At 34.1% G+C, this 27,691-nt stretch overlaps 2 protein-coding genes across 8 annotated transcripts; one reads left to right on the top strand and one right to left on the bottom strand.

The window, feature by feature from the left end:
• Positions 1-1,522: 1,522 nt before the first annotated feature.
• On the top strand, positions 1,523-11,019 carry LOC114266403 (phosphoacetylglucosamine mutase-like). Of its 2 annotated transcripts, none has more exons than XM_082907847.1 (9): positions 1,523-1,725; positions 1,802-2,064; positions 3,798-3,917; positions 4,407-4,549; positions 4,643-4,888; positions 5,312-5,730; positions 5,900-6,075; positions 6,903-6,999; positions 10,536-11,019. In XM_082907847.1, exons 2-9 carry the CDS (start codon positions 1,927-1,929, stop codon positions 10,541-10,543), a joined length of 1,347 nt encoding a protein of 448 aa, XP_082763973.1. In that variant the 5' UTR covers positions 1,523-1,725; positions 1,802-1,926; the 3' UTR covers positions 10,544-11,019. The 2 variants fall into 2 exon arrangements, with proteins under 2 accessions (XP_082763973.1, XP_082763974.1); XM_082907848.1 differs by having other exon boundaries at positions 3,760-3,917.
• Positions 11,020-21,832: 10,813 nt separating this feature from the next.
• On the bottom strand, positions 21,833-27,026 carry LOC114322775 (uracil phosphoribosyltransferase-like). Of its 6 annotated transcripts, XM_082909376.1 has the most exons (8): positions 26,673-27,026; positions 26,472-26,572; positions 25,012-25,744; positions 23,946-24,033; positions 23,687-23,794; positions 23,444-23,522; positions 22,501-22,609; positions 21,833-22,357 (listed from the first exon to the last, which is right to left on the bottom strand). In XM_082909376.1, the coding sequence occupies exons 5-8, from the start codon at positions 23,783-23,785 to the stop codon at positions 22,348-22,350; spliced, it is 297 nt and encodes a 98-aa protein (XP_082765502.1). In that variant the 5' UTR covers positions 23,786-23,794; positions 23,946-24,033; positions 25,012-25,744; positions 26,472-26,572; positions 26,673-27,026; the 3' UTR covers positions 21,833-22,347. The 6 variants fall into 6 exon arrangements, with proteins under 6 accessions (XP_082765502.1, XP_082765501.1, XP_028125984.2 ...); XM_082909375.1 differs by having other exon boundaries at positions 26,472-27,026; XM_028270183.2 differs by having other exon boundaries at positions 23,687-23,797; positions 25,012-27,026.
• Positions 27,027-27,691: the final 665 nt, after the last annotated feature.

The following is a 27,691-nucleotide window of genomic DNA, read 5'->3' as shown; positions in this document are numbered from 1 at the left end:
TACACAAAATTCAAAACTCATCAAGGTTTAAAACGCATCCGTCAGACGGTCATCAGAAACTCGCCGGAATGTTCAACATCACCAGAATATCACTGAAATGTTCTGAATGTCACTGGAAGTCTCGGAATGTCCAGAACATTTGATGGACGTCAAGAATATCGTTGGAGACTCATTGGAATGTTCAAAATATTGTTGGGACAAAAAAAAAAAAAAGAATACATGGAGAAATTAGAGTGAAAAAATATAGCAAAATGTGCTAAATATTGATAAACTGAAATGGAAAAAAAAAAAAAAAAAAAAACAGCAACAACAACGACAACAATAACAACAACAAAAAACAGCAACAATGAGAAAAAAAAACATGTATTATTTTTTTAATTTTTATAGAATTTAAGCAAATAATTTTTAATATTGATCAAATTGAAAGTAAATTTTAAAACTATAAAATGTTACAGTTTCAAAATATAATTCTATTAAACATTTATCCTTATTAATCAAATTGAAAAATACGTTATAAAACTGTAAAATTTTATAACTCTAAAGAATGTTATAAAACTACAAAATTTTATAATTTTAAAGTATGATTCATTTTAACACCAAAAAAAATTAAAACTGCAATTTTACAGTTTTCACTGCCTATAATTAAAATTCGAAAACAACTTGTTCAAAAATTTAAATTTTTTCCATTAAAATAAGAAAATAGAAATGTGTAGTAGAGAAAATGTAAAAAAATTGAGAGATTGAAGGAAAGAAACAAATATGGAGAGAAGATTGTATTCTGACAACTATTTTTGATTTAGATAGTCGGATCTAATGCAGATCTACGTAGATCTGATGTAAATCTACATCAGATTTAAGTAGATCTACTTATATTTTTCACTGAAAACTTGTCTCATTCGCCGTCGGTGATGGTGAAGTAAAGTATCGGTGGTCAGTGATTGCCAGTGAATCCCAATCAATGGTAGTCGTTGGTCGCCGATGACTATATGTCAAAAAGAGAAAGAGAATAAATAAGGTGTGATTGTCGGTCAGCAAAAATTAAGAAGAGAAAGGGACAGAAAAGAGCGAAAGCGTACATAAAAATGAAGAAGAAAAATGCATAGTAAACTTTTGAAAGTATTCAAAAGGTTGCGAGACTAAATAGATTTCTCTAGACTTCCAAGTAGTTTGCTCGAATAAAATAAAACAAATAAACTTTCAATTAATTTTGGACTCTCAAAACTCTTTCCAAAATCCAAACCAAACACAAGTTTTAAGTTTTTAATTTTTTAGGTAAATTATAAATACATCATCTGAGATTTGCTTAAAATATAAATTGTTTTTTATAGTTTAGAAAACTATAAATACTTCGATATTAAAATTTTTTATTTAATAAAACTAATTGAAAAAATAAAATTTCATTATCTAAATTATCAATTAAAATAAATTTTTGACATCATTAAAAATTATTAATTAATTTAATATTTTTTTAATAAAATAAACTATTTATTATAAAATTAAAAAAACTTTAAGCAACGGGATTAAAATTACAGGAGTAAAGTGATTTTTATTTTATTTTTTGTGGGCTGAATGAGTATCGAGTATAGTATCGACAGTTGAAACCTCCGGTTTCTCACTACTCCACCACTGCTCTCTCTCTTTCTTTGTGCCGATCCGAAGAAAAAGTGAATGAGCAACAGCGATCAATCCTCCTCGAATCCTCCGACCATTTTTCACCACCACCAGGTCCTTTTTCAACCATTGATTTCGATTTTGAGTTTGAATTTGAATTTGATTGTGTGTGTGTTTTGATTTGTGAAAGGAGTGAAACTATCGTATGGAACATCGGGGTTCAGAGCAGACTGGTTGGTGCTCCAATCGACTGTGTTTAGGGTTGGGATTTTGGCCGCGTTGAGGTCTCTCAAGACTCAATCTGTGATTGGTTTGATGATCACTGCTTCCCACAACATTGTCTCCGACAATGGAATCAAAATCGCTGACCCAACTGGCGGTATGCTGTCTCAGGATTGGGAGCCTTTTGCTGATGCCCTCGCTAGTGCCCCTGATTCTCAACATCTTGCCCAGGTCTCTCTCTCTCTCCCCATATTAACACATAACATATATGATATATATATATATATATATATGACAATGAAATGAAGAGGAAGATATTAAGGGAACTAGTGGTGGGTGCAAACGCGATGGGTTTGTAATTTTATATTTAAATATTTTAGATAGTTTGATTATTGAGAAAAACTGATTAACAGTTTGGACAGTTGGGTGGCGGAGAAAATTTTGTAACAATAAGTGGATGGCATAGTTATTGGGTGGGAAGGGGTGACCGTTATTTTGTTGGAGGGGCATTTTTGGAAAAGTAAAAACCGTGACAGTGTTCACCTCAAGTTGTATTAGGGGCGCAACTAGGGAGAGTCTGGACCAATTGAGAGGTTGTTCAATCTCGGTCCAAGTTGTGGGAAGAGCTCCTACTTAGGCCTGCCAAACCCAAATTGTAATCCGAGATTCTATGTCCAAGCTTGACTTGAATTAAACCGAATTACCCAAGTTGCAAATAAATTTCAATATTTCTTCTTCTTCTTCTTCTTTTATTTTTTTATTTTTATTTATTTATTTATTTATTTTTACTGCAGTTAATTAATTTGTTAAAATTAGACTTTATTTATAATTTTTTTTTAATAAAAATCATTAATAATGTCATGACAAATTATTTATATAATGTAAGAGGGATGCAGCTACGATGGTCTTTACAATTTGTGAATGAGAAAAAATAAATAAATAAAATTTTGTGATGTTATTCAATATGATCTAACAATCTAAATTATTTTAATATCATCCACTGACTAATAATTTATATGTATATTCAAGATTTATATAAGTACATATATATAATTCGCGTTTCGGGTTGCTTGGGTTGTTTGATGTTTCTGTCCAATATTGTCCAAATTTAATTTAGGCTTTTAAATTTTTGTCCAAACCCATACCAAATTCAAAAATATTTGTCCACGCTCTAAAAAATTTTGGATTGGGCTCGGGTGGCTCGGGTTGAGCCCGCCCAAATTGCACCCCTAAGTTGTATGCTTTATATAATAGGATAGATAACTGAATAGATGTTTGCAGTAAAAATGGCAATAGGTTTTATGTTACCATTTGTAACAGAAAAACAAAAATGGAAGAAAAGGGGAGAAAAGACCACTTCAAGGGGGAAGATCCTCTGTTTCAATTTGAGGAGAATCAGAGCTCCATAATTCATAAGAAGTTTAATTCAGGAAACATCCAGTTTTCAATCCGTGACTACGTCTTTGAATACAAGAAATTAGATTACAAACTTGAAAACCCACTAATTACTATAACAGATACAACCTAATTATCTAAGCAAGTGGTCGGTCTGTTGAGTCTTGAGCAATGCTCTGTACCATTCACTTCAAGACATTTGTCCTATTGTCTCCTAAAACACAACATAAAAGTGATGGGTCCTACTTTTTAACCAATAAAAATCAAGTTGAAACACCACATCATCTTGCTCCAAGAGTACTAAATAATTTTCCCTATCTTAGAGACTTACTAACCAACTAATTTCAAAACTTCTCATTACTAGGAAACTGCTAATAACCAACAAAATAAAATTAAAAATATTTTAAAAAATTATGAATGTCATTTTATACTTCAGTTGATGCTTTGAGTTGAGGTATTATGTGGATTTCTGATAGAGTTGATAATGTTTGTATGCTTATACCCTCTACAATTGTTGATTGCATAAATTAGGAAGGAAAATTGAACCCAGGTTTGGTTTCTCAAAACAGTTGATAGATGATTTTGTGAAGAAGGAAAACATTCCACTTGAAGGAGCAGAGTCAGCTGAGATATTGTTGGGAAGAGACACAAGGCCGACTGGGAAGTCTCTTCTGGAAGCTGCAAAGCAAGTATGGCTTCCCCTCAAATACCATGAACTTTCCCTTACTAATTACTAGTTTTTGTACATACATGGATACATATTGCGTATGCTGTCTATATAGTTATTGCCTTGTAACCTCCAAAACCACTTATTGTAGTTTAAAAAAATACCCATACTTCGCTAAAAAATATTTACCTTCTCTCCTTCCTGTTCTCCTTCTACGTTTTTCCTATTTTGGCCTACTTTGTACCTATGAATGATGTGTCTGAGTGTGTACTCATGAGATGTAAATTGAATACTTTTGTTATTTAGGATGGGTCATGATTCAATCTGCCAATGTTTGGTTGACCCTATATACATGGTAGAGGAAGGCATAGGTCTTTGTTCGCTCTATTTTTTTGTTCTCCGTAGATGCATCGCATGTAAAGGAGTTTGTACCTGCATTGCCTTCAAGATTGCTTTCTATAATCATAGAGGTAGAGAGAAATTCTCACTTATCTTTGGTTTTCAATTCAAGGGAATCATTTCAATAGTTGGAGCCATTGCAGTTGACATGGGAGTTCTAACGACCCCACAACTGCATTGGATGGTTCGTGCCAGAAACAAGGCCATGAATGCAACTGAATTGGACTATTTCAACCAGCTTTCAAGCTCTTTCAGGTTCATTGAAGCATCATGTATATACAGTCGTTCAGTTTGTTGGAATAAATTTTATTAACATATTTTTGTTTATTGGGGGCATATGATTCTCAGGTGCTTGATAGATCTGATTCCCCAGGGAATTGCACCCAATAAGATGAATGGCATTGTGGTTGTTGATGGGGCAAATGGTGTGGGTGGAGAAAAACTTGAAGCTCTCAAGAGGATTTTGAATGGTTTTGATATAGAGATTCGCAATTCTGGTAAAGAAGGTGTACTCAATGATGGAGTTGGTGCTGATTTTGTGCAGAAGGAAAAGGTTGCTCCACATGGATTTGGTCCTGCCGATGCTGGTATAAGGTGGGACATCATCCTGTGGCTGATCTTAGTCATATGTGACTTGACTTGACTTGATAGATTTTGCATGTTAAGATGAATTTTGGTTGTGAACTCTCTCCAATGTTAGTGATGTTTTTGTCTTATACAATTGCATCATGCACAATTGTTTGGAAACACTGGTGGATGATACGTCGCAATTTGATGCATATCTCATTTTTCTAGTTTCATGTTGATGCAGACTTACTTGCTCTGATATAGATTAAAATGTATGCGTCTGTTGGACAATTGTGTTATCGAGATCAGTATCATTTGGTTGTTCATTTCTATGTTACATGTAGCAATAGTTGACTGAGTCAAGTCCCAAGTTATATTTGCAAAATCTTCAAACTATGCATTGTCTATCGGAAGTGGGAATTAATTGCTTGGATGGTTCTAGTGTTTCAGGTGTGCAAGTTTGGATGGAGATGCTGATCGACTTGTGTATTTCTCTGTGCTTTCAAATTCTAACAATAAGATTGATCTTGTTGATGGGGACAAGATATTGTCTTTGTTTGCGTTATTTATTAAGGAGCAACTAAGTACCCTCAACAAGAATGAAGGTGACAAAGATAACAAATGTTACCAGCCAACTCTTGGTGTTGTACAGACAGCTTATGCAAATGGGGCATCCACAGATTACCTGAAACAATCAGGCCTAGAAGTCATGTTTACTCCAACAGGAGTGAAATACCTGCACGAGAAAGCTGCTGAGTATGATATTGGGATCTATTTTGAGGCAAATGGGCATGGAACCATATTGTTCTCAGAAGGTTTCTTACACTGGTTGGATGGTAGAAACAGTGAGCTTGCTTTAACTTCGAAAGGTCATTTCTGATACAGTTCTCATATTTTTGTTTGCTTCATTTTGTCTTTTTTCCCCCATTTTTTCTTGTATTCCTCATATTTTTGGTGGTTATTGATATTTTTATTTTCCGAATGAGTTTGTTCATGGTATTCTTGTGGGATTCTTGATTTATTGATTGTTTGTTTCAGGTTCAGAACAGCAAAAGGCTGCTATGAGACTATTGGCAGTCAGCAAGTTGATCAACCAGGCAGTGGGAGATGCTTTGAGTGGGTTGCTTCTGGTGGAGGCTATTTTGCAGCATATGGGATGGTCAATCCATAAATGGAATGAACTTTATCATGATTTACCCAGCAAACAACTAAAGGTTTTTTCTTTATCCTTCATAAAAAGTTCTATAGATGCTCTCTGATTTACTTTTCAGCAAAGTCTTAAAAGGCTTTATTGAGGCTCGCCTCAAGTTGAGGCTAAGGCAAACTGAATTGAGGTTTTGATTTTTAGGTGATACTCTCCAAAAGCTTGCGCATCACAGTTTTGAGATGTGCGCCTTGTATATGAAGAGTTTGTCTTGGATTGTTGTTAAAGTTACTCTAATACATGGTTTAAACATAAAACAGAAGAACCTCTTTTATAACTACATTCCATGGAAAAATTAAGCAAATGACCAGCCAAGAAAAAATACAAAGCTAAATCTCAAGTGAGAAGGTCGATAACTAAAGCTAAGAATGTTGATTTTCACCTTTGATGAGAGCAAACTTTCTTCTGTGCAGTGCAATGTTTGTCGCCTTGAGGAGAAAAGTATTTATGCCTTTATATTAATGGAAGGGTGCAAAGTAATTAACCCAATTATTCATGAATAAACTTGGTATATATGTTCTTTTGGTTTCCGTATAGTCTCTATAATGACTATTTGAGCTCGAACACTATTTTTGCCTGTCAGATGGCCATGGTTTTTTTTTTCTTTCTCACAATTTAGTTATTCATAAGGGCTGATTGAAGCCTGTTTATTTGTCCTTATTTTGTCATTAATACATTTTTTATTATGCTAATATGGGTATTTTGTTGCTTGTGAGTCAAAAAAATATGTTATCTTTCTATATTGGCATTCTCTTTTTTCAGATAGTTAAGGTCTTCACATTATTTACTTTAAAATTAGTGCTTCAACTGCTTTTCACATTGTTTATTTGGTTTTAGGTAAAGGTCGTTGACAGAAGTGCGATCGTTACAGAAAAAGCGGAAACTGTGGTTGTAAGGCCTCTTGGCATTCAAGAAGTCATTAATGTTGAAACTGGTAAACACATATCACTGTAACTTCTGATTTCGTACTCTCGGATGCCAATCTTTGCCCATATCTGATTTCTATTTAATAGATTCATTCAATCAACTTTGTTAGAATATATAATATATTATGTTAGTATAATATTATGTATATTATTATGTTTAGCTTTAGCTTTAATAATTAGTATAGCTTTAGCTTTCATAATTAGTGTAGCATTAGCTTGCTTTAGCTTTATGCTTTCGGTGGCTCTCTCTCTATAAGAAGAGAGCTAGGCTCCCTTTGTAAATCAATCTATGAAATACACATTTCATTTATTCACTTGTTCTCTCTCTCTATCAATTTATCTTACATGGTATCAGAGCTAGGTTAACAACCTAGTCATTTTGTTTCATCGGCGGGCGGCAGCCTCGCCTTGGCCGCCCGCCGGACCTCTACACATACATTCACTCCGCTGCCATAAATTCCATAACTGAACTGAACTCTTGTCTCTCTGAGGGAATAATCAACACCTTCACACCAGTGAGGCCGTGGATATGGATCGCAGGTCCATCTATGCTGTAGCTTTATCTGCATTGTCGTCGCCGGCGTTGGAGGTCAATCTCCGGTCACACCTCCTGTGGTGTCCGCTCCACCGGTTTCAGCTCCACCACCGGCCACTCCACCTCCGGCTACTCTATCACCAGCTACTCCGGCCGGCAATATTGCCTTCGCTGCCCGCTGGAGTTTTCAATACACACACCACACATAGAGCTACACACCATTCACACGGCGCGCACACACACCATACACTCACCATGCACACTGGTACACTCAAGAAACACTCACACACAGGCACTGATCTCTCTCTCCACACACAGAACATCCACTCTCTCTCTCGGCTACATATACAGATACACACACACCACACGGGGAACACACGGACCAGACACACATGAAGATGGACAACAAAACAGAGCTCTCTCTTCTCTCTCTAAATTCCTAGGCTGTTCTCTCCCACCTCTCTCTCTCCGATCATACACAGACCCAGCATGCATGGATACTACCTACACACAACACCGTGCACACACATTCTGGGTTTTGACCATTGACACCATTGACTGCCACAGACTGAACAAAAAAAAAAAAAAAAAAATATATATATATATATATATCCCACTACCCAAAAACAGCTCCTCAAACATGGCTTTAACAACAATATTAGATGCCCAACATGTGTAGTGGCGGGCCCCATCTCCAATCACACCACTATGCAAAACCCATTGCTGGTAGTGTGCAAAAAGAAAACCCAAACTATGGGCTGGTGTTTTTGACCAAAACCGTGGACCCACAAGTGTATGCCTCCACCCATAGAAACAGATTTTCTCTCTCCCTTTAAACCCCCTCTTTTCCTTTCTTTTTATTTTAATATTGTCCACCCACACTTCTTTTATTTAAACATAAAATCACTCTTATCTTTTTTTCTTTTTTTTTTTATTCCATTCTCCCAACACACCCTTGTTTTATTCCTATCACAGATCCACCCTGCTCACAGTTCTACACCACAAAAAAAAAAAAAAAAAAACAAACAAAACAAAACAAAAAAAAAAACAAAAAAAACAAAAAAACCTTTCTACCATTTTTTTTTTTTTTTTTTCACATCTTCACTCTGTGTTGAGCTGTTTTGCTCCCCTTTATCAATCTCTTTGTTTCAACCTCAAATAGGTTTCTATCTTCACACCTATTTGAGTTTGAGGGGGGGTTATACATATATCATGGTGAGCATGGTTACATACCATGCGAACCACTCAAGCTGGTGAGCATGGTTATACACCATGGGAACCACTCAAGCCACCCCATGGCGCACTCCCTAAGTCGCCTCCTTGGTGCACCACCACAATCTTCTACAACGGTCCGGCATGACCCCATAAACTGTCCCGACATTGATTCCGGTCAGCCTCTACAACGGTCCGGCATGACCCCATAAACTGTCCCGACATTGATTCCGGTTAGCTTCTACATCGGTCCGACATGACCTCGTAAACTGTCCTGCTACAACGGTCTGACATGACCATACAGTGTCTTCACCAACAGTCCGACACGACCATACAGTGTCTACTATCCTCTTTTATTTTATGTATTAGTTTATCTTCATGTTTTGTTCCTTTCCAAACTCAAGTTGGTTTTACCTATCCTCCTTGAGTTTGAGGGGGATGTTAGAATATATAATATATTATGTTAGTATAATATTATGTATATTATTATGTTTAGCTTTAGCTTTAATAATTAGTATAGCTTTAGCTTTCATAATTAGTGTAGCATTAGCTTGCTTTAGCTTTATGCTTTCGGTGACTCTCTCTCTATAAGAAGAGAGCTAGGCTCCCTTTGTAAATCAATCTATGAAATACACATTTCATTTATTCACTTGTTCTCTCTCTCTATCAATTTATCTTACAAACTTGATTGTCTATTGAAATATGTTAGTTATTTGGCTAGCTCTAATATATGCCAGAGTCACATTAACCTTCAAATGGAATCCTCTCTATGATGACAAATATAAAAAAATGAAATAACGGCTTGCAAACTCTTCTAATTGTTGGTGTATTGTTGTTTGGGTTGGTTGTTCTTTGTGGTAAATTGTGTCTCACATGGCCAAACATGCCATTACCTACGGGGTTGACCCCATAAAAAGTCAGAAAGAAGCCTCGTCACTAGCCTAGAAATTTCATGTTGGCTCGTGATCCTTCCCTTGCCTAGGTGTCATGCACTTTACCCTTGCTCGGCACCTTGCCTTTACTTTGCCCACTCGGTGGAAGTGGACTTAAGTCACTTCACCTGCTTAGCAGCTCATGTGTCTCACTTGCGTCTCCAAGACTTTGCTCGACTCTGGACTTGCACCATGACGCTGAATAGCTTGTCTAAGTTTGGAGCAGGAGCTAGTGACCTCCTAGGGTTGGTACCTTGATCGTGTGAGCGACCCACGACTCCTAACCGGAACACCAGAGTTGTAGATTGGCTGTTAATAGTGAGGGCTTATGAATGTTGTGCGGCCCAAACCATCAGGGTGGTTCCCAGTTTGACTTGTCTTAGACAAGAGAGGTCTATCAGTCCTACCTGTTTTACATCTTGAATAGAGCATCATACCTACTCAGTAGTGTACAACCCTTGGCATGACCCTCGAGGATGAGTTGGCTTCCATGACCCAACTCTCCAACGAAAAGGTCTCCACCTCCATACAAAGAAACACCCTTAAGTAGGGTGCACCCTCTCACACCTATCATCAGAGGCTTCTTCCTCGCTACTGTTCTCTCTATGCTCTAAGCCTGCTTCGACTCTCTCCCTCTCCATCTTCAGTGGCCTGACATCATCTTAGTGCCTACCATAATTCTTAGAGGGCCCACAGTCTGCCCACATCACCATTGGCCGTCAACATTCTTCATGTTGCTGCTAGTACAGGGAGTGTGTAGTTTATGTATGTGGCGTATTTATACTTTTTTTAGCAAGTGAATGTGACCTAAAATGCTAAATACCCTACAATCTCAAATGTTTCTGATTTTTATTTATTTATGCAGCAAAATAACCCGGAGGCAGATGTTTTGTACGGCCATCAGGAACAGAGGATGTTGTAAGTGTATACGCAGAGGCAACCACAGAGGAAGCAGCAGATAACCTTGCCAGTTCCGTTGCACGACTTGTGGATCAGTTTCTTGGGTTTGGCAGCTCCTGATAATCTCCTTCTTGACTTTCTCACCTCGTTTGAAGATCTTTATACAGATTTTTTACAATGAATGTGATTTTTAAGACCTATTTATTGAAAAAGGGGGTGAATTTATGGACTTGTATGCGTACCCTTCAGTGATTTACTTATGGCTCAACTTCTTTTAGCTGCGTTCGGTATAGAGTTTCTCACAAATTTTTTAACAATCTTTTTAACTTTTAATTTGTTTGTTTGGATAGAAACAAGCTTTTTAAACTTAAAGATGGTTCCATATTTGAGGGTATTGTGTACGAACATGAATTTTAATGAAACCATTGCCTTTGATAGTCTTGTATTTATGATGTTTCTGACTGATTTAAGCTATAAGATTTCATTGTTACACAACTTTTGTGAGTCCGGATCCTCTCCAGCCAAAGACTCCCTCCAGTCCTCTGGTCAAGGGCCACGATTTGGCCACGTGGCTTAATGAAGATCTACGGCTCAGATAAAATAAAAATAAAAATAAAAAATTTGAATTTCGTTCATTTCGACCCAGCACAAAGCTTCTCTCAACACAGCCACAAAAAAAATTTGAATTTCTTCAGCTTCGATGAATGGCAACGGCATGTCGTGACCGACGACGGCGAATCGAAGTCGGCGGTGAACATCGGTGGGCTCTCCCTCTCTCCCTCTATCTTACTCCGAACATTTGGACTGCGATTTGAGTCGCAATTGGAGCTACGAACCATAGTTAAAGGTAAAAAAAAAAAAATTGTTGATGTCTGTTTAGATTGAAAAAATCTAAAGCACTATGACCTCAAAAATTTGTTGATGTCTGTTTAGATTGAAAAAATCTGAAGAACCAGAGATGAAGGAAATCTGAGATGGAGAGACCACCATTTTAGGTAGAAATGTTTAGTGAAATTGAAAAAATCTGAAGCACCATTTTAGTTAAATGTCTGTTTAGATTGAAAAAATCTGAAGCACCATAAAAAATCTCCCGTCCTTTGACCACCATTTTAGGTTAAATGTCTGCTTTGATTGTGGATTGGCCAGTTCTTAGTTGTTTGGACTGCCTTATAATTGTTGCTTTATTTGATCTTCAAATTAGTGATCTTCAAATTAGTGAAGGAGATGGCAATGCATATTTGACTTGGAGGATTATGTTCCCACTGAATTGTGTATTAAAGATCATGTAGCAATCTTTTTATGAAATGATAAATGAATTAAAACAAAAGAGTAATTCAAGTAAAAAAGAATAGTTTGTTTCATTCTCATCTTAAATAGTTTGCTTCATTCACTCTTCAAAACTAAGAGTATTTGATTTGCTTGATGGTGTGAAAACTGTGCTTAAAAACTAACAGTTTTTTGGTTGTTTCTATTGGATGCTCTGTTATCTATTTAGTTCTCTTACTTTGTTCCTATTGACTAAATTTTGCCCCGAATGTGTTTTTTAGTGGACTTTGGGACTATTTCTTCTCTCCTAATTCCTAACATAAGCATAGTTCATATATTTGTGCATTTTATCAATAATTATAAAATGTTTTTTTAGTTTCCAAAGTAGCCTTCATGTTTCCTATTTTGGGCATAGTTTCAACCATTTACTATTCTTGTTTCATTGTTACAGAGAATATATGTTTAATTTTGTTTCCTAAACTAATTATTTACATCTTGATTATGATGAGTGAACAAGTTGAGGACATGCCTCCATATCATATTCTAAGCTCACCAAGACATTGTTTTTTATTGAAGAATATTAAGGAGACACTTGATGACTATTTAGTATTAGATTAGGAGAGATATATTATATACCAACTTCTAGTATTAGATTAGGAGAGATGACTATCTAGTATTATATACCAACTTCTTAGTCCAATGAAACTATTACAATAGTTGAGAATATGATATATACATTGTTTTTAACCTTTTACAAATGATGATTTCATTTTGTAAACAGGAGAGACTAGAAGATATTCACCTTACATTAGAGCATTTATACTTTAACTAAAAAAGAATAGTATCCTTTTGATAAGAGTTCATGACCTAAAACATTTATCCTTTTGATAATTTTTTGTAGGTCAATCTCAATGTCAAGTACAAATGCAAGTATGGACAACATGCATGAAGTCAGATTCGAAAACCGCAATTGTCGATGTGGCAAAAAAACTATGGTTAAGATTTCTCAGTCAACGGATAATCCAAATTGCCTTTATTTTGTATGCCCCAATTATCCGAATGGTTGTAACTTCTTCAGTGGTGGATCCCTCCACATATGCAGCATAATTTGAAGGTGGTCGATAATGATATTTTTGAAGAACGCATGGAAGTCTTGTCTACTCTTAGAGAAGTAATTATTGTGAATGGGGAGCTCAAAGACATGACTATGAAGAGTAGGAAACAATATAGAGACTTGGCAATGATGGTTGAAAGAGTTGGTGAAAAATTGAATTAAGCCTTTGCTTTTTTTGTTTTGTTGTTGGTGGTAGTTGTGATTCTAGTGTATTTGAAATAGTGTATGTAATGTAAGGTAGTATGAGCATGACTTGTATTGTAGGTTGAATGTGTATGTAATATGAGGTAGTATGAGTATGACTTGTAATGTACGTTGAATGTGTATGTAATGTATGGTGGACCACTACCATTTTGTTCAAGTGGTAATGAACAGTATTAACAAGTTTCACCAAATGCTGTGAATCAACAAATGCTATGAATCAGTATTAACAAATTTCAACAAGTTTCACCATTCAACAAGTTTCACCATGAACATCAACATCAACAAGTTTCACCATTCAACATCAACATCAACATTAAATACTTAACAAGTTTCAACAAGTTTCACCATCACCATCACCATCACCATCAACATCAACATCAACATCAACAAGTTTCACCATTAAATACTTCAACTTCAACATCAACATCAATGTTAAATACAGCAACTCAGAGGCATCTCCTATGCATGGAATTTGAAGTGCCTTCCACCTCTTCATGGCCATCCAAACCCTGAAAAAAAAATCAGCACCAAAACTATACTTCAACAGCACAACATGACAGTATTTATACACCAAAAAAATGACCAAAATACAGCAGCTCAACAACACAAATTCAGCACCAAAAAGAGCATTTCAGCAGCACAAAATCAGCACCAAAACCAGCATTACAGCAGCACAAAATCAGCACCAAAGACAGCATTTTAGCAGCACAAAATCAACAGCAAAAACTATATTTCAGCAGCACAACATGACAGTATTTCAGCACCCAAAAAATGACCAAAATACAGCAACTCAACAACACAAATTCAGCACCAAAAAGAGCATTCCAGTAGCACAAAAACCAGCATAAACAGTACCAGATCAGCATAATTTGTTTTGTTAATGGGTCTCGCTTGTCAACCTTCCGAAATCCCTCTTTATTGCAAACCAAATTTCTAGAAATAATTTGTTTTGTTAACTTGTTCTTCTTACAATATTCCCTTCTTATGCTAAATCTCATTCTTACTCCATATGCATTATAAAAATCGTACACACCTTCTTCCGAATCAAAGATCATTCCTTCTTTTGGCTTCCAACCACAATCATTGTCAGGTTCCATATCCATATAAAAATGCAACTGAAAAGTAGAGGCAATCAAATGGGAGAAGTATCAATACACAATAATAAAGTGATTAATTTTTTTTTTTGGGGTAAAAATGTTCTGTTTCCTCTTGTTTTCTAAATATCATGTACATGCTTTAAGAAAGAATATGTTTACTTGTAAATTGTTTCAAGTTGAAAAATTAGTACAGGTTTGAACATGGCAGGATAAAATATTTGAGCTCTATATTTATAGAAGCTAATATAGAACCTGAACTGGAAAATTTTAACAAATATAGAAGCTAATAAAAGCTTAGAATCTCAAAATACTTTTACTATTTCCATTCTATCAATGCCATTTGCTAGAGAAAAAGAATCTTAATCTAGTGTATCTGATTGAGAAATTCCAGTCAATATGTTGTCCCAGATTCTCATCTCGTAACAAAGATAAAGATATATATATATATATATATGTGTGTGTGTGTGTGTGTGTGTGTGTGTGTGTGTGTGATACTAAATAATTTTTGAGACACTCAGTTATAGCTAAAAAGCAAATTATAAGCATTAAGTATATGTCGTAAATGTATTGCTATATCTATACATAGTTTCAACCACCAACACTTTTTACAGTTTAAATTGGTCATGGAATACAACAAATAAAACATCTATGTATTGCTCACTAGTTAGAAAAATCAATGTAGTTGCAGACAATAACAATGTTCCCCAGCCATGACAAACCTGTGCACTGAATCTTTTGTTCCTAGTAAGGAAAACTTATATGGGGAAAAATTAAGGAAAACAAATATTACCTTCAGTTTGATGACAAAGTGCAGCTCTGGTTCGCGGGGTCGCCGGAGCTTGGTTCACCGTCGATGTTCACCGCCGATCGTCCTCGATGTTCGCCATCGACTTCGCCAATCGCCAGAGCTTGGAAGAAGGAGGGAAAAAGAGCTTCGAAGAGGAGGGAAAACGGACTCGTGAATGGGAGGGAAGCTTTGTGCTGGGTCGAAATGAACGAAATTCAATTTATTTATTTATTTTTTTATTTTATCTGAGCCGTAGATCTTCATTAAGCCACGTGGCCAAATCGTGGCCCTTGACTGGAGGACCGGAGGGAGTCTTTGGCTGGAGAGGATCCGAACTCAACTTTTGTGGCAATTATTTTGTATTGTGAATTCTTTTTAGGCAAAAATGAAAAAAAAAATAATAATGAATTTAAAGGTGACTGTTGTAGTGAAGTTTTTCTTTGGGGATTTGGTTAAAATCCTATCATAATAAAATTATAATACATTAAGAACAAATATAAAAAAAAAAATTTCTTAAAACATCCAACCCATACCACAATTCCCAAAATATTAAACTTTAAAATAATATAACTTTTGATTTAAATGTCAGTTTTTAATAAAATTAGTATTTTTAGAGTCCTCTTATCAAGATCTATCAAACAAGATTCATGTAGACTATGAATTTTTTTTAAAAAAATATTATTATCGTCGAAATTGATGTAAACAGTAATATGTTACTTTATTTGACAATAACATATTACTCTGATTCATAGTAAAATATTACTTTGATTTACAAGTTTAATTTATTTCACAGTAAAATTTTACTCTAATTCATAATAAAATTTGTATAACAGAAGAAATAACTCAAAAAATACTATCAGAGAAAAACTTTACTGTCATTGTTGAACAAAAAATTAGCAAAAAAAAAAAAAAAAACAGAGTACATATTTTTTTTGAGAACAATAGAGTATATATTAAATAGTAACCAAGTAAAAATGAAATTTTACTTTTATATTCACAAACTAATAAACAAACAACAATATATATACACACATAAACCTTACACGTATCCACGGAAGAGCTCAAAGTCATCTTCTAAAAAAATATGGAACTTTTCATTGATTTTAGTTTCAATTAATTTTATTTTTTGTTCCATTACAAATTTTTTTGAGAACTGTTCCATTACAATTAGGTTCATGACACATACATAAACATATATACAGTTAAACTCACATATATATATATATATGTGTGTGTATAATTTGTAGATTGCAAAGCAAATCTGAGCGAAATGCCATCTTTGCAAGCTTCAATAAACATAATCTATCTCTAATTAGGCCTCTTATATAAACAAAGGTAAAAAAATGTCCATAAAAATCAATGTATGTTTTCACGCGCCAGTCAAATAAAAGTAAGGGACTTTATGGATGAAAAAAATTTATGTTGGACTTAAGCAATACGCGTTTTCTATCGCGGACTTTTAACCAAATTTCCCTTTTTCTCCTAACTTAACACTTAAACCAATTTTTTTTAATAGTAAATGAAAAAATAATGTTTTCATTAGGGGTGGGCGCGGGTCGGTTGCGGCCATGAAACCTCCAATCCGCCATCCGTCCGCCAGATTGGCGGATTGGAGAAAATCAATCCGCATCCGTCCGCTAATTCGGCGAATGTGGATTGAGCGGATTGGCAGTTTGGCGGATGGATGCGAATCGGTTTGGCAGTTTGAAATTTTATAAATTTTCAACATAATTTAGCTTGTGCATTTCTTGGAAAAAAAAAAAAGTATTATAGTCAATGACTTTAAAAAAGTATTACAATTACTGCATGCATCATTCAAAGAAAGAAAGTTTGAAACTTTAGAATATCACAATCACTGCATGTCTCATCTACATATTACAATCACAATATGTCTCATCCACATAAATTACTACAATTTGTGGTTCTTAAAATATAAAAACAATTCAAACCACCAAACCATTAACAGAGCAATAGTAGAGATTGTGTATGTCTATGTATTGTTACATTTATATATGTTTTTGAAAACAAAAACCAACCAGTATATATCATATTTTTTATTTATTACTTTTAGAATTTGATTTAAAAATAAAAAAATATAGATAAATAATATCTTTATTTTTTTTAATTCAAAAAATATATTCAAGTTGAAAACTTCTGTTCAACAGAATATTTAAACTCTTTTTCAATTGAAAATACAAACAAAACATTTAAACAAATTGAAAATACAAAATTTTATAAATTACTAAGGGTGCTCGCGGTTTGGCGGTTCGGTTGCGGCCAAAAGAACCTCAAATCCGCCATCCATCCGCCAAATTGGCGGATTGGAGAAAATCAATCCGCAACCGTCCGCTCGTCATTACGCATCCGTCCAAAATGCGGCGGATCGGTTCGGTTCGGTCGGTTTTGGCGGATCGGTATATCCGCTGCTCACCCCTAGTTTTCATCTTTTTTTTTCTATTAAAATATATATTTATCTTTGTTTATTTTATTGTCAACCATTAACATTAGTTGTTAAAACTAAACCAAATCATTAAAAAATTTAGAACCAAATCACATCGAACCATTAAAATGTGACTCAGTTGGGTTTCGCTAGGAGTGCAACTCAGATAGGTTCAATCCGAGCAACTCGTGCCTAGCCCGAGTTTTTGTAGAGCTTGGGCAACAATATATTGTAATCTGGGCGAGTCTGGGCAAATTTTTGATGCCCGAATTACAATTTGAACCGGGCCTGGGTAGAGGCTGTGTGTAACCCAAGCAACCCAAACCCAAGTTGCATTTTATATATTATAAAAATTATATAATATATGTATAAATAGGTGGCCCTTAGATTTTATTTTATTTTATTTTATTACTAGGCTTTGGTGTTTAGATTAGAATCTTATATTTTAACCATTAGATTAAAAGTAAAGACTAAACCCTACCTATTCTTTTTTTCCCTTTCTGTATCTCAGACTCTAATTTCTCCCTCAAATGAAGAACGGCCAAGAGAGGAACAAGGACCATGAAGTTTAATCAGGGAAGGATTCCATTTGTGTAGATGTTCCTGCTCTTAAGGATTCCAAGTAAGCAATCTAGTTATACTCTTGTATCTTGATTAATATTTTACTAGTCTAGCTTGTATCCTGATAGCATAATGTTTATCCTAGCCTTCATCCATAATTTCAATAGTTTAATCATGAAAATGCTGATCATTTTGGCCTATGGTTCAGATCCACTAAATGCACCATTGTTAGTCCTCTATTTCAGATTTGGATGCATTTTACTGCTACATTTACGGAAGTTCGAGTAATGATGAAATTAACTACTTATTGGATTGTGGTGGTCAATACTTGATCAGGGTATGCATCTATACAAATCATGTTTAACTTAATTTTTTTTTCCTAGTTTCTCCTGTCAATATGAAAGGATAAAAAAGGGCTTCTTATTGTAAAATCATCATATTTCTTGTGAAATTTGGGCAATTCGAGCTAACTTGAGTTCAGATTATGAAGATTAGTTCGGGCTTGGGCAACCAAGCTCGAGTTGATGGTCAGGCTTGGGCGAGCTTGGGCACTGCCAAATACAATTTAGGCTGGGCTTGGGCAACCCTCTAGCCCCAGCAAACCTACCCGAGTTGCACCCTAAGGTTTAGCAGGTCATTTTTTAAAAACCTTGTTATCATTTGCAATATAATCACAAAATATTATTTACAACCTAAGAGTCATTTGGTCTAGTTTTTAGAAACTTTTTAATTTTTTTTTCTTTCTAAAAAACCAAAAATTAGTTTCATGAAAAAAATAAAACATTCAAAAGTACTTATCGTTTTATATAGTTTTATCTTTTTAGAAGACAAAAACATTATTAAAAATTTGAAAAATATATTTTTATTATTTATTTTTATCATACTAATTTTTATTTTTTCAATAAAAATTCAAGGGAAAAAAAAAATCATTGAATGAAACAAAACATGACCATACTTGCAAAGTAATAGAGAGATTAAGAGATTAACTTGCGCATAAATTTGGGGAAATTACAGATTATTTTAAGATTTAAAAATAATTTAGTGTTAACTTTTATAAATATTAATAATCATAATATTAATTTTTTTCATAAATATGAAATAATTTTTTCAAATTGGTTTTTATTGTTAATTTTTTTATATATTTAATATTAATAAGATATTTAAATGTTTACCGTGATAACAAAATACAAATATATATTTTAATTATTAATATTTATAAAATGTATTACTTTTTTGTAATATTTTTTTTCTTACACACCACTGTTGTGTAATTTCCCTTTTATAATTTACCATAAGTTTTCGGATAAATTATTATAAATTATAAATACACATTCTGAAATTTACTTAAAATACGAATTGCCTCCTGTAATTTGAAAAATTATAAATACCTCATTGTCAAAAAAATTTATTTAACAGAATTAATTGAAAAAATAAAATTCGTAATTGCTCTCTAATACAATAATAAAATTACCTGAATTATTAATTAAAATAAAATTTTGACATCATTAAAAATTATTAATTGATTTGATAATTTATTAATAAAAATGATTATTTTTCATGAAATTTAAAATTATAAAAGATAATTTATATTTTAAGTAAATCTTACGGTGTATATTTGTAATTTATCCTTTTATTTATCTATGAATAGAAATTTAGAGCATTTATTTATTAGAAAATCTTTTTTCAAGTATTTATATCCCAATTAATCCATAACATATTCTTGTATTCCAACAAGTCATATTTTTTGGACATTTAATCCACTAAATCTTAATTGTCATATTTAAGTATTTTATGAATGATTTTATCCTTATAAATATTTTTTGAACAGTTAGCAACTTGGTAATGTGAATATTCATATTCATATTTTACAATGTAAATGTGCACATCACGAAATATTCACATTGTTAATGTAAATATTATTACTAGAGGTATTTTGATAATTATGTCACTCATAAGACTTGCTAGAACATAAAAAAATAATTTAGACTAAATAAAACATAAATAGGTGAAGAAGGATTTATAAATAAGTGTCCTTATTCATAAATCCCTCTACATCTACTTAGAGCATCTCCAATGGCAAGCCATTGGAGCTGCTATTGCCAAATTATGACAACAGTTCATAGAAATCCATCTCCAATGGTAAGTTTTGGCGATTGCTATCTTGACAGATGCCAAAACTTGTGTCAAATATGGCATAAATTTTGGTAGCTGCTAAAGTTGCCAAGTCACCAAAATCAACCGTTTTCTTCCACCCTCCCTACCTTTTTCATCATCCTTCACAACAAACAATTCTAAAATAGAAGCAAAATTCTCCCAAAAATCTACCAAAAAACAAATAAATTCTGAGAAGCGTTTTATTTCAAAATCAATAATAAATCAATCTGGAGCAAAATAATAAATAAATAAATAAATAAATAAATAAATAATTTCAATTTCAAGAATTTCAATGGCATTGTAAATGAATCAATTTCAGCAATTTCAATCAAGCAATTTTAGCAATTTCAAGCAAAAAAAAAAAAAAATTTTAGCAAGATTTTAGAATAAAAAAATACCTGCAATTTGAAGAGGAATTTGGCTTCATCTTCGTGTTTAGATCATCTTCATTACAGTTTCGGGTTGATCTTCTTCATGTTCTTTGTATGTTCTTCATTAGGGTTTCAGGTTTGGATCATCACTGACAGAGAGGGATCATTGGATAAGAGGTTTAGAACAGATGGAGAGATAGATTAAAGAGGGAGAGAGAGAGAGAGAGGATCATTTTGGTTAGGGTTAGGGTTTTAATCATTGGAGATCAGCGGTTTAGAATGAAGGGGGAGGGAGAGAGAGAGAGATCGAAGAGGAAGAATGTGAGAGATAGGATGTCACGACCCAAACCCGGTACCCAAAGGCTCGGCGTCGTAACAAGATAAAAATGAAATAATTCAGATAATTCTATAGTCACAGCGCAAGCGGATAAATTAAATAAATTAAAATAAAATACCAACTGCTTATTTAAAAGGAAACAAAATATAGTCATTTGAACTTTATTGTATTACAAGAGTTCAAAAAAAAAAAACATATAGAAATAAAAAAGGATTTTAAAAAAAAACACAGTGATTCATTTTCCATCTTGACCCCGCTAAACCTCGTCACCTGAAAGGGGTAACAGCTATAAGCACATAGCAGAGTGAGAAATATTATACTATGAGTATAGGGGCACAAAATATCCATGGATAGTTATTTAAAACATTAACATAATTTGAGTTGAATGCACAAATTAATTAGGTGAATACACAAATTAATCAGGTGGCAAATACTGAAATAAATAATTATAACCACGGTACAGAACAGAACAGAACAGGGGTCATTAAAGTGACAATCAGAACAGGGGTCAATGGATCTATGACAAACAGGAGACCATAAAGTGGTCAAACAGGGGCCTATGGTTATTTAAGTCTCCCAAGGCATGGGACTCCCGTGGTGGTACTTACAAGAAATAATTGTTTACAAGATCATTGCCAAATAATCTCTAAAATTTAAACAAACATATCAATGGGTTTTAATTTAAGCAAATAGAGTTCAAAAAATAATCAACGTAATTGAAACATTAACCTAACCATAAAACATAAATTATATAAAATAAATTGTGGTAACTCAAAATATTCGTAAAATATATTATAAATATATTATAATAACTTAAGACATATAAAAAACACATTATAATAACTCAAGATCTAATAAAACTCACCTTAAGTTTGACCCTTAACCCTTTTCTACTACAAACTCCCAACTATTATCACTCTGATCGCACTACTAAAAAAAATACTTTTTGCGACCGTCACATGCCGTCGCAAATAATAAAAATACAGTCGCAAAAGACTTTTTGCGACGGCCTATGCGACCGCAAATGGGGGACGCAAATGTGGGGGTGGCAAATACTTTTTGCGACGGCAAAACAACGGTCGCAAATTATTTGCGACCGCCTAAACTACTTTTTGCGACAACTATTTTGCCGTCGCAAAAAAAAAATAAAAAATTAAAAACACTTTTAGCGACCATTATTTTACTGTCGCAAATAATTATTTATTAAAAAAAAATCATATATGAGTCTGCTACAACCAAAAAAATCAATTATAAGCACCAAACAATTTTTTGTAAATGAAAAATAACAAAATTAACAAATTAATTAAATTTATAATAGACATTATCCATTAACCATCCTTAAATGCACTGTACTAAAAAATTCAAACCGTCAAAAAAAAAAAAAAAAAAAAAAAAACATAATCTTTGGCTCCCAACATCAACGGCTCGATCATATCAACTATTCCCTCAACAAAATCTGCAAAAACATATATCAAACTTGATCTGAAAATTTAATGCACTTCAATGTGTTAGTTTAGCTTGAAATAATCAAAATAAAACTATGTCATAGTGACCTCTCTCTATAGCAGATCAGTGATTTGCAACAAGAGTTTCAATTACCTTGAGAGTAACTTCAGGCTCCACCAGTGATCCCAGTTTACCATATCAGTGGATGATGCATGTTCTGCTAGAGCAAGACCAGCTCTCAAGATAGGAACAATCTGCAAAGCTAAATAAATAGTGCATCAGATGATGGCTACCGAAAAGCTATACCCTTCCAAGATTAAATAATTTCTAAAGCAGGTCACGTTCATAAATTTGTAACATTGTTATCATCAAATCTTAAAAAAGGGAACCCCAACTAGCTTGCAACAAATGTATTGTGGGGAACTTCCTATACTAAATACACAACAAGAAGATAAGAAATAAATTCAGATTATCCATTACATAGAAAGGAGAGACAAGAATAAAATTTTAAAAACGAGATTGATATACAAACTGCAACCGGTTCCCTTGGATCAATAAATTCTACAGAGGCAACACCCATTGGTGACTGAATCTCCCCTGTTATAGTAGGCTGCCAGCAATAAAACCATAACAACATAAAAACAATCTAAACAAGGTCAAAATTAATTTCCTTTCAAATCCTTCATTTCCCCCCCACTCAATCAAAACACTAATGCTTTATGTAGAACTAAGAATTCGAATTTAAAAAATTAGTATCTGTTACAACAACATACTCTACATAAATTATGGTTCTTTTGATTGTACCTTATCTAAACTATCAAACTGGAATTTTAAATTGGTGTGATTTTAAATTAGAACTAAGAATTCAAATGTAAAGAATCATGATTCCCATCACGAGGACAACGCTCACAGCAAGGATATGCAAACTAAATTTGCAGCCACATCAAGATTTGAAAATGTTAAAGGACCCTGACTTCGTTATTGATTCGTTACAAAAATATGCAGCTCATTTTATCTAATCAACCAAACAGTAGTACAAAATAAAATAGCAGACAGAGAGAGAGAGAGAGATGCAGTAACTTGAAGGGTCACTCACTAAAGATGGGGCAAGGAGTCTGCTCATTTCTAAGAACAGCAACCCAGTGCTTGACCAGTGGATGTGGAGGAACAAACACCTGAAAACCAACACAATTATATATGAGAACCTAATCGAATTAAATGCTCTCTTTGGTTACTAAGAAAATGCATGAATTCCAATGCCAAACAGAAATCAGAAATTTCCCTCATTCCCTTCAATTTTCCAGCACTTTCTCAGCAACCGAAAGGATGGTACACTCACCAGCATTCTATTTCTAGTAGTGAAACCACACAAGTCATGATCACTTAGTGATACATGATGAATGATGAACAAAATCCTGAAAGGCGATCCACACTCCATCGCTATACACTGCTAAAATAAAGAACAAGGGAAATGCCAAATTATCTACGTAAACTCATCCAGATAAGAAATAAGAGAGCAGATATCATCATTGAGTGCTTCAGAGTTCGCTGGTTTTAAAAAAATAGAAATTTATACAAATAGTGAATTGTCTACATACCTTCCAGAGACAAATGTGAAAGAACCCTCAATGGAGCCTGAAGAAGATGACAAAGGTGTGCAACTTTCGTAGACAAATTCTTTCTCGCCTGGAAATAAGAGAGAAAACTGTAAAGAAGCCAAAAGGGAAAGCATTATTACCAAAATGAACGAAAGGAGGACCAAGCCATCCATCCAATAAGTTGTAATATTAATGAAAGAAAATTAGAAAGCCCTTCTAATGTCTGAGAAAAAAAGGAAGCTTCTGATTTTGAGCACTTTGAGAAACCAATCTAGAGTGGTCAAAGAGGTAATTTTCTTCACTATAGTCACCAGATTTCCCTACTACGAGGTTATCAAGGATAGCTTCCTTCCATAATTTCCAATGGGTGTATGGCTACTAGTTTGTGGTGTAGAGTATACTGCCCCATTTTGTGCTCTATTTTGGAGTACTTTCAAAATTTCCTGGGTGTGCAAGTAGCCCTTTTAGGAGTATTGCCCCATTTTGGTTATGAGCAAAATAGAGACAATAAATAGATTTCATTTTCATTCTAGAACATTTTTCAAACCTATTGCTGAGTCCACTAATCCTATTAGCTATATGATATAGCATTATCTAAAAATCTAAAGACCACAACAAATTTCAATATTTGAACCTGCACCGTCGGTTCACTATAATAGCCAAACAAGTGAGCTATATTTGGCGGTAATCATTGACCCCTGTTTTTGTCTCTTTACAAGGAGATTAAAGAAAACAATCAGATGCTGATTTATAGCAATAAAAGAGCAGCATTAACCATGTCATATATGAACTACACAATTCATGCGGATAAAAAAAAAAAAACTAAAGACGGGTCTAGGAACCACACACAATCTTGAATGCTACTCTCCCCAACAAAAAACTACTGAACAATGTTGAGGCCATACATACACCCAAAAAGAATTGATTTAAAATGCTATTTCCATAACAACAACTCTCAGAGAAATAGGCAACCTAATTCATAATAAGCTGAAAAATTCATCAAAAGCAGAGAAATAGGTTAACATAATGTGTTAATAATTTCCTTTTGAAGAGTAGAGTGGCATACCTATTCATTTTCTTTTGAAACTTGTTGTGAGTCATGCTCAGAAGTACTTTATCAGGAAGCTTTCTGGAGAGAAGGATAAGAGGAGGTCTAGCATCCATGACATCACCACGTCTAATGTCACAGACACTAAATCTCCTTCGCCGGACGATAAAAGATCGCCTCCCTCATCAGACCACTCTGCCACGGTTGCACAGCCACCTCAACATTCAAATATGAATGGCATTGCGAGGGCACTATAGAGCTGGGACCCGTCAATTCAAGGAGCGGTCATGGCTTTTGACATGCCAAATAGCAGCCTCCTCATGGCAACTCTTTTGGAAATCATTTGAATTGGTGTTCCATTATTACACTTTTAAATTTGAATTTGCTGTTGTTTTTCAAAGAAAGAGGGTGAATTTTAACCATTCTAATAACTCAATGAGGATGTCGATGAACTTCAGCCTTGGAGGGAAAAAAAGTCTCAGTACGGTTCAACACTTGGAATCATTTTGTGCCCTCCACAAGAAACTTTTGTAGAGTTTTTTTTTTTTTTTAAATGTCTGAGGATGAGTAGAGTGAACCTAATCAACTCTTGTTGTCTAGGTCAAGACAACGTTATAGCCCAATTCCGCCTTGTTTGGACAACCTCATTAGTAAAAAACAGAACACAAACATGCACTACAATCATGCTCCAAAACCGCAGTGTCAACAACCTATAAGCTTGAAGAGGCTATTTTGTATAACTTTCCTTAAACTGAAAGTTGAAAACAGAAAAGTAAAAAGTAAAAAGTTAAAAACACTTCTCTCACTGCTTTCAAATAATTAATTTTTCTATTTATTTATAATTTTACCTAAGCTATTTCTGCCTCATAAATTACAAACTGAAACTATAAAAAATACTTTGGCACAAATTTCTCAAAATAAAAAAACTATAAACAACTCTAATAAATTGGACCAAACAACACCGAACTCTATAACTTATAACTCTATAACTAACCTAGAGGCAGTGATTGGGGCATCTGGACTGGCTTCCCTTGGCATTAAAAGTAATGTCAACCTTTCTTATGATAATATTAAAAGTAATGTCAATTGATCTACAAGTCATCATCATGTACATCATCAGTTGTTTGGGTCACAAGGTCAGGGTTATATTGTGGATCATATCAATGATAATCAGCTAGTTCTAGATCACAAAATAATAAAATAAAAATTTAGAAATTCCTAAAATCATTGTATGATGGAAAAATTGGAGTACTATCATTTTGATGACTGAAGATAATCAAGCGTAATTCTTCATCGATAATCAAACATTTTGGAGCCATTTTTTTTTATCAAATTTGAATCTGATGAACAATTGGAGATGCACAACCAAGAGAGACAAAATTGATAAAATTATAGAGCATTATGAGAAATCCAAATGAATCTAACCTCTAAAAGAAACAAAGAACTCCGAATATGATTGCCTAGAGTTGGAAACTAACCTGCTCAATATGTCCTTGAGGAAAATAGAACACGCGTTCGCCTTCACGAGGCACTGTCACGAGCGGACCAGCACAAGCGCGTCATAGCTCCGTGTAAAGTGCTGTTACAGATTCTTCTTGAGACAGATTCCATTACAGAGAAGTACATAACTCGGATCGTTACAGAGAGAGTTGAATCGATGAAGATGTGTTTAGGCTTACCGATTATGAAATCTTCAACAGTTGTAGACTTGAGAGAGTTGAATCGATCGAACAGATTCGAGCGAGAGAGCCAGTGAGATTCGAGCGAGAGATTCGAGCTAGAGAGGCAGTGAGATTCGAGCGAGACAGATTTTGAGAATGAGAGAGAGAGAGTTCAGATTTGGAAAACAAGAAGAAAAAAAAAAGAAGGGATTGAGAGGGAGAGAATTTGGGGGGTTTTTTTTTTTTTAAGTTAAGGACACGATTGGGTGACGAAAATGAGATTGTAAAATGAAATTTTGATGTCAAAAATGATTTTTTGCGACAGTTAATTAATCAGTCGCAAAAAAATAGACGCAAAAAATCATAATTCTAGTAGTGTCGGTTTACTCCCTTTAGAACTTCACGTTATAAACTTTAGTTCTTTGCTTTGCTTACACTGACTTCACTATTTATAGGCCCCAATTCTTGCATGTCACTCAAGGTTGCAATGCCATCTACTGGCACGTCTTCCCCACGTTTCCATTGTGGGTGATGCCACCTGTCCTATTTCATGAGTCATCAAAATTAGTTTGGCTTCATAAAATTCGTAAGGGTTATCACTCCTTTGGTGATTCATATTGATCCCTAAAATTATGTATAATTATAAGTTAGGTTCACGTCTAAAAACCTCACTACCAAACTATAAAACATCACTTACTACTTACTAAAATATTTAACGTGTGGTGTCTCATAATTTGTTTCCTTAACAATTTAATCGATTAATTCTCAATTTCTTAAATTATACATTTATTTATGTATTATTATTATTTATTGATTGATATTTTATTTATTTATTTATTTATATTTTTTTAATTATTTTTTTATTACAATATTAAAATTAAAAAGAAAATTCGGGTGTCACATTTCTCCTCTCCTTAAAAGAAGTTTGTCCCCAAACTTGACGTACCTTGGTTTTCGAAGAGGTGTGGGTATTTGGCCCACATTTGGCTTTCAGTTTCCCACGTTGCTTCTTCGACACGATGGTTTCTCCATAAGAC

Source organism: Camellia sinensis, chromosome 15 (genome assembly GCF_055761805.1).
Source record: "Camellia sinensis isolate YWXY chromosome 15, ASM5576180v1, whole genome shotgun sequence".
In the NCBI taxonomy this organism is placed as follows: domain Eukaryota; kingdom Viridiplantae; phylum Streptophyta; class Magnoliopsida; order Ericales; family Theaceae; genus Camellia; species Camellia sinensis.
Note: the sequence above shows the minus strand (reverse complement) of the source record. Positions and strands in the feature narration are given on the sequence as shown.